At 35.7% G+C, this 13,352-nt stretch overlaps 1 protein-coding gene across 2 annotated transcripts in view; it reads right to left on the reverse strand.

The window, feature by feature from the left end:
- Positions 1 to 655: 655 nt before the first annotated feature.
- Utx (Utx histone demethylase) overlaps positions 656 to 13,352 on the reverse strand; it is a 122,564-nt gene continuing 109,867 nt past the window's right edge. For both annotated transcript variants that reach the window (XM_088232303.1, XM_088232304.1), the window contains 9 exons: positions 12,011 to 12,128; positions 10,798 to 10,972; positions 8,483 to 8,712; positions 7,424 to 7,629; positions 7,186 to 7,310; positions 5,726 to 5,888; positions 2,879 to 3,134; positions 1,530 to 1,740; positions 656 to 1,125 (listed from right to left, as the gene is read on the reverse strand). In XM_088232303.1, coding sequence (XP_088088429.1) covers positions 807 to 1,125; positions 1,530 to 1,740; positions 2,879 to 3,134; positions 5,726 to 5,888; positions 7,186 to 7,310; positions 7,424 to 7,629; positions 8,483 to 8,712; positions 10,798 to 10,972; positions 12,011 to 12,128 — 1,803 coding nt within the window. In that variant the 3' untranslated portion in view covers positions 656 to 806. The remainder of the gene's footprint in view (positions 1,126 to 1,529; positions 1,741 to 2,878; positions 3,135 to 5,725; positions 5,889 to 7,185; positions 7,311 to 7,423; positions 7,630 to 8,482; positions 8,713 to 10,797; positions 10,973 to 12,010; positions 12,129 to 13,352) is intronic.

Raw genomic sequence — 13,352 nt, forward strand, 5'->3', positions numbered from 1 at the left:
ACTAGCACATACAACATCTAACAAAGCATGCATGGGAATTGTGTATCGTTCTACTCGTTCTAGAGGGATAAGGCGTACAAATCATATTACATATTTAGCTTTTAATTTAGAGACACTATAAACAAAATACCTAATATTTCAATAAATTAATACATCAGGAAATTGACTAAAATAAATAAACTTTTCACTTTGACCCGCTAGCCCTATTTAAACTTACATAGTAAAATCTTTGTTTCAAAATAAACTATTCAATTATGAGATCAATGGCAATGTATTTATGTTAAAATAAACATGCAAAAAGACCATTCGTCAAATCATTACTTCGATTAATTATTTAAATTGGGAAACATTTCCAGCACTGAGGAAGCCTTAGGTTATTTACATGGATAAAATTAAATATTTCGTACATATAATAAATCCTAAGCAAATAATGATGGCTCTGACAATATTTACCTATATATACATACAGCAAAACCTTAAATTTTCCTTATCAATCTTTAACTATAAATTTATCTAACATATTTAACAGAAATATTATAAACACATATAAATTATAAATATATTTGTAGCGATAACGTGTCTCGAATATCAATGACACTAATTAATTCGCAGCTTGCTTACAGCTAAGAAAAGGAAAAGTAAAGATAAATGTTTTTATTGCTTTATACACAAATTCTCTCGCAAGTTGACCGTAACCCGAGGCTCTAATCCAGGTGCAAGAAGTGGAACGGCTGCGTCAGGTTAGTGAGGGAGAAGTCCCGAGAGTACGGCCAGAGCCGGTCGGGTTAGGGAAGGTCAGGCGATGGTTAGGGGTGGTGGAGCGTGGGGCTGGCGTGCAGCGTAAAGGCGTCGTACACTTGCAGCAGTTCCTCCATGTGGTACTCCTCCAGGCACACGAACCCGGCTAGCGAGGGCGTGTGGCGCCGCGCACACAGCAAGCAGTGTACCACGTGCCTCTTCTCTTGCTCCCGGATGAGGAGCACGTTCCACACCTCCTGCTCGCACTGCCCGCAGTAATGGGACGCTTCGTTCTTAGCTCTGCCGTGGAAGCGTACTTCTACTCCGCGGGATCGTACTAACTCCAACGTACAAGCGGATTGCCTCAAAGTTTGCATCATGCAAGTCCTGGAATACAATCATATCAACATTATAATATCTCTAAATTTTAACTCTTAAAAGACTGTGCTAAAAATCCCTCTTCAAACAGAGCTATAACATCGTGTTACATAAAGCAAAAGATGAGATATTTTGAAATACAGGTATTCAAAAACAAAAATTAAAAATATATATATGGTTTAAAAATCTATTTTCCATAATTTATAATTTAGGCGTGTTATAGCAAAATATGCCTTCTTTATTTTTCAAAAAATAATCGAGTCTTATGATCTACGTAGACATATTAAAAGAGTTTCTGGCAAATTTTCACATTGCTGAAGGATTTACGTTTGAATCATCAAATAATTACGATTTACTAAAATCAAATATTTTTGGTGCATTCTAATCAATTGAAATAATATGCAATAACTTACTTGATTTGATTAAACATATGTTTGTCAGAAACTTTGATATTTCTGGCCAAGTTCCAAGACAGATGAACCATGGGAACTATGGACTTGAAGGTTTCTAGTTTATTCCACTCATAACGTTCCAAAGCCAAGGAGTACTGCCGGCCCGTGAGAGGTCCCACATTCCATGCAATGTTATTACACCAACCTATGGCCTGCACCCAATGGACGCAACCTGAAACATTTATGTTTGTAAATAAATATATTAAAAAAAAAAATTAAGTATGTCTGAATCTTTACACAGCTAATCACTAAAAGCATAGACTTTTGTATTCCTTTATCAACTAAAAAAAATCTTCCTCCATTGAGTCCTAGGTAAAACGGGTTTGTCAACATAAATTTATAATCTCACTTTCATCACGGTTTATTTAATAACTTAGTGATAAGTTATTTAAATTATAAAAAAATCAAACTACAAGATAAATATAATTTCAACCACATCCTTCCTAGTTTAAATAGTTTTATTATTTTTCCCCGATTTAACTTAGAATTACAGTTGACAGCTTTAAATACTTGGGAGTTCACATAACTGAGGATGGAAGCATGCACAGCACAAAGAGCTCGAAATCCGCCTAGGAATTGCTGGAGCAACTTTTAACATGAACTTTTAACGTGTTGTCTGGAACTCAAGTCTATACTCGGTCAAAACTAAATGCCGATTATTCAACTCTTGTATAATGCCAGTACTCCTATATGGGTGCAAATCTTGGCACCTTACCAAAGCTCAAAACACCAAACTTCTGAGTTTTGAGAGTAAGTGCTTAATAAGAATATTATGTATAAGGTGGTTCGATTTTATAACTAACATTGAAGTCCGAGAACGGACGCAGCAGCCTCCTATAACAAGCGTCTTGAGGATGCGGCGGTGGACCTGGATTGGACACGTGCTGCGCATGCCTCAGGAGAACCTAAACCAAAGTTGCCTCTTCTTTAAACCTGCGGGCTCACGCCGTCCTGGAAGGCCGTCAATGACGATCTTTAGACTTTATTCGGCTGAATTAAGTGGCGCTGGATTGACGTGGGAAGAGGCAAAAATGCTGGCTGGCGATAGGGTCTCCTGGAGACAACTGGTGATGTCCACATGCTCCACTTAGGAGCGGATGTGGAAAAGAAGAGAGAAGAACTTAAAATTTTCATTTCAGAAGAATTCATAAGTTTGAGTCTTAAAGCCAAATTCAAAATATATTTCCGGTTACATTCCGCATGGGATTATCAGACCTATCACCTATTTTTAAGAGTTCTAATGAAATAGTTCGGGCTGATCCAATAGTGGGTTATTTAAGGCGAGAAAGAACGAATGTTGTGATAATTACCTGCATTAACCCAGACGAGGTCTCCTGGCCTTTGCGTAAAGCGATACACGGGAATGTTGGCGGCCTGCATGTCCTCCATGGATGGCCACCATGAGCCGTGAAGGTAGCTGAGGTTGTTCTGCTCACACAGAGCGTTTATTCCACCCCAATAGGAGTCCGGGACACCGAACCACTCGCACTCTCCAGGCCCGATGTTGATGTTGATGGAGCAGAAGTTGTTGTTCTCCTGGTGCCCTGGTGTTCTCGACCCAGGAACCTGAATGCCAAGTCATCGTTAGAAGATAATGTATGTGGAGTGCTGACAGATAACATTATGAGATATGAAAATGCAATAATGAGGAAGTTCAGATATAAAAAAACTTTTTCTTATGCGCGATAAAAATTACAGTAAATACTCTAATTTTACTGCGAAGTTTCTCAAAAATGTATGAAAAAATGAATAAAAATGAACGATTAATAATAAAATAATTTTAAAAGAAACACTGAATATTGACCAACCTCATGAAAATAAAAATTGGTTTGTGCGGAAAAATGAATAGTATTGTTTCAGTTACATTACTGAAATAAATGTCAATCCCTCCTCACATGATTTATTATTATCTAATCAACTTTATAATTTTAATATTTTATATGGTATTGGAGTCACATATGTATTTTAAATATGTAATAATAAAATTCTCCAAAATTTCAAATTTAAAAAAATGTATTGTTGAATTTCAAAGAACACAAATAAATCAGAATTAATATATTTACAATGAAAGCTTGATATGTATTATTGTGTCAGATTATACACCGCAAGACAAAAAAAAATACGAGTTTACCTGCTACCGCGCCCCTTGACTTTACTGAACCCTTTTTCTAAGAAATCCTTTATCGATACCTCTTTCTTTTGTTTAATAAATTAAGGACACTATGTGTCACCTTTCTACAATATTTACATTTTAAAATGTCTCAACAGTCTTGTTTTACCCGCGTTTGAGTGAACATAACACAACAATCATGGAAAGTGCAAAGCAAATGTCGATTGCGATAAAATCCAAAATAATCACATTGTCGCAAGAAAACATATCTAATTGTGAAATATCTCGTCGAGTTGGGTATTCAGAAGGTGCAGTGAGGTTTTTATTAAAAAAAATCCAAGAAACTGGATCCATAGAACGGAAAAAAGGAAGCGGACGGGGGCGCGTGACATCTGCCCGAGATGATCGCTTAATAAAAAAAATTGTTATGCGCGATCGATTTTTAACGGCACCTGAAATACACGCAGAGGTGCAGTCTACCAGCACATCAACATTTTCAGTAAAAACAGTGTCCAGGCGGCTGTTGGAGCATGGTTTCCAAGCACGGAGTCCCGCAAAGAAACCATTACTCACGGACAAAATGAAGAAGGCTAGACTGGATTGGGCGAAAGAGCACCAGAATTGGACCTTGGAGGATTGGCAAAATGTTGTTTTCTCTGATGAATCAAAATTCAACCTTTTTGGTCCAGACGGCAGAAAGATAGTTCGACGAAAACGTGGGGAAAGATATCATCCGTCGTGCGTCACTCGAACCGTTAAACATTCACCCTACGTGATGATTTGGGGGTGCATGACAGCATACGGTTTAGGACCTCTAAATTTTGTACAGGGTACGATGAATGCCATTCAGTACAAAAAAGTGTTAAAAAAACATATTATTCCAACAATCGAGGACATTACGCAGTATACTGCGGACCCAATTTTTCAGGACGATTCTGCGCCGTGCCATAGAGCCCGCACTGTGAGTACAAATATATATATTTTTAAATGCATTTTGTGACCACATGATAAATAATTTATTGTTTTTTTATAGATCAATGAATTCAAGGAGAAAATTGGCTTAAAATCGTTGACGTGGCCCGGGAATAGCCCTGATTTGAACCCGATAGAAAATTTATGGGCGATTATGAAAAAAAAAGTCGGGAAAAAAAAATCAAAAAACATTGAGGAATTAAAAAAAAACTTAATTCAAGTTTGGGAAGAAGAAATAACATCAGAAATTTTAGATTCGCTTTACGCTTCTCTAAATAATAGAATTTTACATGTTATAAAAAATAAAGGTGAATTCACTAAGTATTAAATATTTTTAAATGTTATAAATATGTTTAAATGTAAAATACTTTAATTTAAAATAAAGCGATAAGAACCTACTTCTTAAATATGAATTAAAAAATAACATGTCTTTTATTATTCCATCACAAACACTCGACCATAAATGAACCGTTATGGGTCTCTAAGGTTCGGGTAATCTGATACCTGATATATAATGGCAATTTCTAAGTACAATTCATGAGTAAGATTTTTTATTTTAACCTTGAAATAACGAGTAGTCATCACATATGTCAAACAATATAAAAAAAACTAATTAAATATCAAGAATAATTCATTATATGTCAATTTTAGTTTTTTTTGAGAACTCGTAAATTTATTTGTCTTGCGGTGTATGATCAAAATACATGAACATTTATAAATATGTATGTATGTAGTTATAAATTAGAATTTAAAAAACATTTTGCCTTAAATATTCCCAGACAAAAGAAACAACTAAAATATCAGAGTAATAATTCGCCGTTTTGCTCTATTGCGTAGAACAAAAGTGTTCAAAATTTTTGGTTTAACAAACGTGTAACAGATGGTTTCGGTTTGCGCTTGCAATTCTCGATCTGAGTAGCTACGGCCCGTTATATTGCTGTAAACTGTAGTGAACTTTGTGATTGATAATCGTAGAATGGTTTTAGTCCGCATGGGCGACTCCAAAAGCGGGTGGCGTATTATTACTCTGAGGTTAAAATAACACGGGTTAAGAAAAATAAATGTTGTAGTTTACCTTCATGTAAAGCTGAACAGTGTTCATTCCTAATATGACATGACCCACATGAGACAGCATATTGGCTGCAGAAACAACCCGTGTAAAGGCGGGAAGTTTCATCAGTTCTTGTAATTGTGGTCTCCACTTTCTCTCGTCGGATAAATCTACATTGGTCCCAAATCTGTAGGAAAAACATTTTTTTAAATTCCAAATTGATTTTTAATATATCTTCATTGGACATAAGAGGATTTACATTTTTTTTTACTGGTAGTTATATAGTAAAAATATTTTACATAAATTCTAAAACAGGTAAAATGTAAGTATCATTATCATCATCATCATAAGCTCGACAGCCCTGGGTGGGCCTTAGCTGAATCCAAGAGTCTCCTCCATTCTTGCCGGTCTGCTACCCTTTCTCTGCTCTCTTCCAACATTGTCATATCTGCGCTGATGTAGTCGATCCATCGCATTTTAGGCCTTCCTGGTCTTCATTGTTCATTCTAATTATATGGCCAGCCCACCTAAAGCGTCCCACCTCGATGGAGTTGATTACATCGAGCAGTCAGTAGATATCGTATGGCTCTCTATTGTAGTGATGACGCCAATGGTTGTTTTCTCTCACAGGGCCATAGATAGCTCTGAAGATTCTTCTTTCGAAAGCTGCAATGGTTCCCTCAATATTCTTTGACATAACCCAAGTTTTGGAGGCATATGTCAGGATTGGTTTAATCAGAGTTTTTGTGCAGTATTATTTTAATATTTTTTCATACTAGTTTGGACCGTAATTGTTTTTGAAGCGCGTAGTAGCAACAGTTGGCAGCCATTATTCTCCTCCTGATTTCTTCCTGTGTACTGTTGTTACTGGTGACTGTGGGACCTAAGTATGTAAAGGACTTGATCACCTCAAATTCGTAGTTTCCCGCTGTAAAGGTGTGGGGGATTATGCTGAGGTTTTGAGAGGCAATCATCAATTTTGTTTTGTGATGTTGTTTCAATTAATGATGAGTCCCATAAAGTAAGCATCAATAAAGGTGAAAACACTTTTACCAACATAATCCAAAAGATAAACGTATTGTTAGTTGTCACATGCAAAATAAACAAAATTAAATTAATATTAATTTAATCGGCTATTAATTGATTGCCCTAAATATAATATACATTTTTAATAATATTATTACAGTTAACCTCTCACTGAGTCTTTGAGAGAAAAAGTAGTTGCTGTAGTCTCATTGAAATTTGAAGAAATCTACATTTTTATTCGAAATACACCAATACATCATCCCAACCATCGTGTCATGTCCCTTTTATGAATAAATTTTATGGAAGATTTTTGACAAATAACGCCGTACAATGGACGTCCATATTCTTTTATGCATAAATTATTTGAGACGTCCACGGTACCAACCACAAATCATTGAAAAACCCCAAAATTGAAAAAATTGGGTAAATGTAGGTGTTATAATAAATTGATTAATTACCTGAGCATTTTATTTCCATTGTATTTGGCAGACTTTTTTCTTTTTCCTGTTGCACCAGTAGAATCTTTAGAATCTGAATCACTCATATTACTAGTTACTCCACCAGCAGCTTTCTCTCGTTCTTCCTACAATTTCATATGTATTTATTTGATAAATCAGACACATTGTAAATATACATCGACCCACTCAATATCAAATGAGAAATGATTATTATAGGAAAACAATTCAAAACACGGACCTTGAGGCTTTCTTGAAAGCTGCTAGCCTGATACTGGGCATACTTGTGGACCGTAGTATGAGAACGGTGGGATATGCACCCCCACACGCGCTTCTCTCCACTCTGATCCCAGTTCTCATCAGCTGACTGATGCACCTGCGTCCGCACCTCCACGCTGTGTTCTGGCCACGCCTCCACTAACGTTTTTGTAGAGAAGAGACCCAGATCTAGAATAAAATAAGCACAAACCTTAGTACAGTAGAGATTTTTATATTTATCAACCCCCATATTCGTAATATTCGACAATCATCCCATTTTGATGACCATACTAATGTAGATCAGTGGATGTCTTTCAGTTTGAATAGATTTGAAATAATGTTTTTTTTAAAAGGGCAAATATGTTGGCAGACTTGATTGAATAATTATTTTTTTAATATTTTAAATGGCACACAAACATTGTAATAACATTCAATTTGAATTCTGATTATTTTTTTTCTTCATAAATGTTTTTTCTCATATTGTAATATTTTTTAATACTCCAAGGTATCATTAAAGTTGGAGTCATAGGCCTCAGAATTTTTATATTTATAAAAATATTTATTTATTTTTACATAAACAGCATAAATTTCCTTTAACACATATGTAAGAAAAAAAAACATATGTATCGGTAGTCAGACGGCAGAAGGGACCATTTGTAATTTTTTCTGTCCTTTAGTTTTCAAAAGTTTTAATGAATATTTATGGAAAAAAAAACTGCATTATTTAGAATGATAATTTATTATTAAAAATTAACAAAAAAATATTTTAGTTTATGGATTGAAGTCTTGAAATTGAGTCTTATTTCAGCTCCCCTGAATATTTTTGAATATTCATTCATCTATCCTTAAAATTTCTCAGATTGGAACTAATACAAAAACATAGAATTTTACTATATTTGATCTTTTAAAAAGGGTTTGCAAGCAGCGTTGCCGACCCAACCAATTTTGAGTGGGACAATGAATCTACCGATTTATTTTAACATTGAAGCCTACTTTCTAAATATATGCTTAGTTTGAAAATTTTTCATGAAAAACGACTTACCAAGTTTCAAAGCCGCCGCAATTCCTCTGACTACGGCGATAGGGTGCTTGAGACAGAAGTCTTGCAGCTGGGGGGAGAAGGCATCCTTCTTGGACTCAAGGTACACTGAGGGGGTTGGGGGGAGCAGCTGCTGAGGGGTCAGCTGTTGGGGCGGGCAGGTGGGCGGCTTGGGAGGGGGATGGGAGTCTCCCAACACATTCCACGCTCCGTACGCTGCTAACGGAGTCTCCCTGGTAAGGAGAGAAAGACGAGTCTTTATCACGATACCATGTTGTGTTAATGTGATTGTGATTTTTTATTACACATGGCAAATAGAGCTATCAATTAGGATACGAAAATAGAAATGTTTACCAGCAAGAAAGAAAAAGCAAAAAAAAGTCTTCTATTTTATCATTCAATGCCTGGGAAGAATGCAAAATAAAGACCTGTGTGTGAAATAGAACCAGAACACTGGATGATTGTATGTGACTCCATGACTACTCTCAAGTACAGAAATCGGGTGGAGATTAGTCCCCCACATGTTGTACTGGTAAGCCCATTAACTCCCATACTTGGGGTTCTGTGTTCAATTTCCAGGAAGGACAATATGAAATATTAGTTTAAAAGAGTTGTTTACCATTATATTTCACACCCGGGATCTAAAGCACAAGACTGATCGTCTCACCTTCTTGTATCAAACCATCAAGATACGCAGTAACGTGGAAGTTCAGTGGTACGGGGAATTGGATATAATTTTTTTTTCTTACAAGCACTAAAAATTAGAGCATCTAATTTTACGACAAAGTTTCTCAAAAATGCACAAAAAAAATCAACTGCTTTGAGCGTCACAAGTTCTTAAGAATCAACCAACGACAGAGAACTGCGATAGATTTCCAGTTTCCAGGAAGCTAACTCACCAATCAGTAGAACTATCCAACTAGAACTTGTGACATAGGTGGAGTAATTTTAAAAATATAAAACTATAAAAAATCATAGCGCTGATAATACAATATCCAGTAAAACCTCATTTTTAAGTTCCTTGATTTTACGTTTTCCCGCTTTTTACACCGAAGTGTTCAGGACCCACTTTTCTTCATACATTCTCATACAAATATTCCCCCCAATTTTTTTTTTACATTTTTCTGTATAATTTATTTATTTTTTTGCTTTGTTTGAAAGTCTGTTCACAATTTCTTTTTTTTTAAAACCCACTAAACTTCCTCCTCATTGGAATACAAATACAAAAAAAAAATTAATTATACCTAGTTGTAGTAATGAGGAAATTCAGCAGTTAAAAAAAATTATTTAACTATCAAACTAAGCAAAATAATATTTATATATATATCGTATTTTCAGCGCTTTGATTTTTTAACATTTTATGATTGTGAAATTCCTCCATCTGTGACGTAACAAGTTCTCTACGGTGAATTGACCTGATTGGTGGGTTGACTTCCCGGTAACCGGAAATGCATCATAACACCCTGCTATTGTTGATTTCGAAGAACTAGTGACATCCTTCAAAGTGGTTAATTTTTATAATTTTTTCATGCATTTTTGAGAAACTTCGCAGTACAATTAAATGCTCTAAAATTTTACCGCATGCAAGAAATTTTTTGTCACAAGAAGCAAAATTAGCAGTTCACAACGGAGTTCTGGTCCCGACCCTATTGATGGAGCGGAGTCCCGACCCTCTATGGGAGCGAAGTATGGACTTGGAAAAACAGGGATGAAAGTAGGCTGAATGCTGTCGAAATGCGATCTCTCAGGCGAATGTGTGGTCAAACTATGTACGATAGATGCACAAATGTTGAAATCCGTACATTATGTAAGGCTGAGACAAGCATTATCGACAAAATCAAGAAAGGAGCTCTGCGCTGGTTTGGACATGTAGAACGAATGGACAGCGAAAGAACGGCTAAGAATATTTACAATGCAAATGTTGATGGATGCAGAAATAGAGGAAGACCGAGAAAGACAAAGCATGACCAAATCCAACAAATACTTGAAGATGCACATGTCAAAAGTCGGAATAATCGGTGCGCGTGCATGAGAAGATGTATGAATGTAGAGGAAGCGAGATCTGGGTGCAAAGATAAAGTGATGTGGCATTTTATCCTCTCTGCCTACCCTTACGGGGAAACGGCGTGATGGTTTGTTATTGTTGTTGTAGAAATATTTTTTTGTATACAATTTCCCGCTGCACTGAACTTCCACATTACACGACAATATGTAAAGAAGCACAATTTTATGGGAATAATCACAAATTTAACTAAACTTGGAGTTGATCTACCGGAATTCATAATGGCTAAAATTAGACAGTATGTTACAAAACTCACTTTGCCAATCTGACAATTTCTTTAGCCTCCATATCCAAATTAAATTCAGGAACTTTGGAACCATCTTGTTTTAGAGGCTCTAATTTAACAATAGTCTCTTTTCCTTTAGTGGGACCAGGCGATACTTTGGTATCCTTCTCCAACTTTATATCTTGCTTCACATCCACGCGGGTATCTGTAAGCAATACACATAATTATAATTTCTTTCAATTGCAAAAATATTTATTATTACCTAAATACACATTTTTTTTGGGTTACAGGTCAGGAGGCCTAATTACAGTACAGAACATCCAGGCATGAGAGAAATCACATTTAATTCTTGTGTTTTCACCGGGAATCGAACCCGAAACCTTCCATGCTTGAGTAAAGCGTCTATACCACTACACCACTATATAAATTTGAAGGCAATTTTCGTCAAAGGCAAAAAGTCAAGGCAAAGTCGTAAATAGGTTATGGTTGAAACTAGGGAATCAAATTGTGGTAGAGCAGGGTTCGAACTTCAGACCTTTGATCTGTCAGTTCATAGCACTACCACGAGACCACCAACTATTTAACTTTTGAAGCATGCAGTAGGACTCCGTTTATCCAAAATCTAATCATCCGGATTGTCAAATATCCGGATTGTTATCATGAAATAAAAAACGAAGGAGATTGCCCCGCTGCTCGTAAACGAATTTCTTCGTTAAAGCTGATAAAATAAAAGGTGTTATTTATATCATTTTAGTTTTAAAAGTAAAAAGTATGCGGGAAAAATAAAAAAAAACCATTATCCGCATCTCATGGCGAATAGGGCACATCAATATAAAAGTACATACTGTGTATCTCGATCATGTATTAATTACAGGAAGGTAAGATGATCAGTATTACGTTTTAGGTGACAATCCAGGGACAATGAAATTTTGCAGTGTGAAACCACTTTATAAACAAAGTTTTCTTGTTGTTTTTAAAGATAATTTTACACTGAAGTATTTCACTGTCACTGCACCTGATGCATAAGACTAATCACCTAATCTTCCTGTAACAAATTATTGAAATACACTGAATTTGATTAAACAATGCAGTGCCTAATGCACCATCAGTTGCGAAGAAGGGTATGATGATGGTGATATAAAAATAATTTACATAAACTATACTACGGAAACAGCACTGTATATATACATATAATGGATCCATAATGATAACAATGAGAAGCTTTATGAGGTAGAAAACGTACCTTGAGGCATTTCTTGCTTTATGACTGGAGCCTCTTGTGAAAAATGTTTGAGGAAATCTTCAGCTAATGACTCTGCTAATCCTGTACCGTTTGATAAGTCTATCTGTGGTTTAACATCCTGTAAATAAGACAAATATATAGTTTAATGTTTGAATTTCCAGAATCTGATAATATGTATGTTCAATCTGCACATTAATGTGTTATAATTAAAATGATAACAGTTACTTGTATAATGTGTAGGACATAAATATCTGATAATAAATTAACGTAATCAAGTGATTATTATACATAGGTACATCTGGGGTTAATGTGGGTTCAAGTGCCTGAGTCAAGTTTTGGTAAAAATGAGTTAGGCTTTAGAGAATATTTACTCGTAAATAACCATTATTTTAGTGCTATAAGGCCACAAGTCAGTCACTTTGAGAAACTTGTCAAAAAAAACATGTTGACGGTACCTATGTATACTATCGAAACTGCATTTTAAGAGATATTTTTTTAAGAAGCTATCAGATACTGTAGAAACATGTGTATATTGAAATACAACATACATTACGTTCAAAGAGTACCCGGAAATTTGGATTTAAGTGAACAGATTAAAAGGAATCGGAAATTTTTTTTGCCTTCAAGTTGGTAGCCCCTTCCTTAATTACCAACCCTGTTTAAAGCGCGATCTGTCACTCAGTGTGTTTGCAGCAGCTGTTAGTAATAGACGACCTCAAGTGTGCTCGGCGAATTTTACAATGGAAAAAATAGTGAAACAACGCGTAAGTTTAAAATTTTGTGTCGCAAACGAAATGTCGTATAAAGATTCATTAAAAATGTCAAATAAGGCCTTTGGTGATTCAAAACACAGATTTATGTGTTATAAAAAGTTCAAAGCGGGCCGTGAAATTGTCGAAGATTTGCCTCGCTCCGGTCGGCCATCACGATGACAACGCGCCATCTCATTGAGCGACAATTGTGACCTAATATAAGGCCTAAAACTCAATAAACATGATCGACTAACCACCGTATTCACTGGATATGGCTCCGTGTGATTTTTTTATTTCCAAAAATAAAATTGCCACTACAGGATCACCGCTTTAAAACGATAGAGGCTATCAAAGTAAATTCACTGAAGGAGCTGAAGGCGATAACTTCGGCGGCCTATGAGCAGTGTATGGAGGATTGGGTTAAACGTTGGCATAGCTGTAGTGCACTCGATGGAGCCTACTTTGAAAGGGACAAAATAAATTCTGATGAATAATTTATGTGTTTTTTTACAATTTCCAGGTACTTTTTGTAAACAATGTACATGTTTGGCATTTCTGGAGTTGAAATATAAAAGACACATATTTGTCAT

Source organism: Micrasema longulum, unplaced genomic scaffold (assembly GCF_059751315.1).
Source record: "Micrasema longulum isolate JH-2025_06_02 unplaced genomic scaffold, ASM5975131v1 h1tg000971l, whole genome shotgun sequence".
Taxonomy (NCBI): Eukaryota; Metazoa; Arthropoda; class Insecta; order Trichoptera; family Brachycentridae; genus Micrasema; species Micrasema longulum.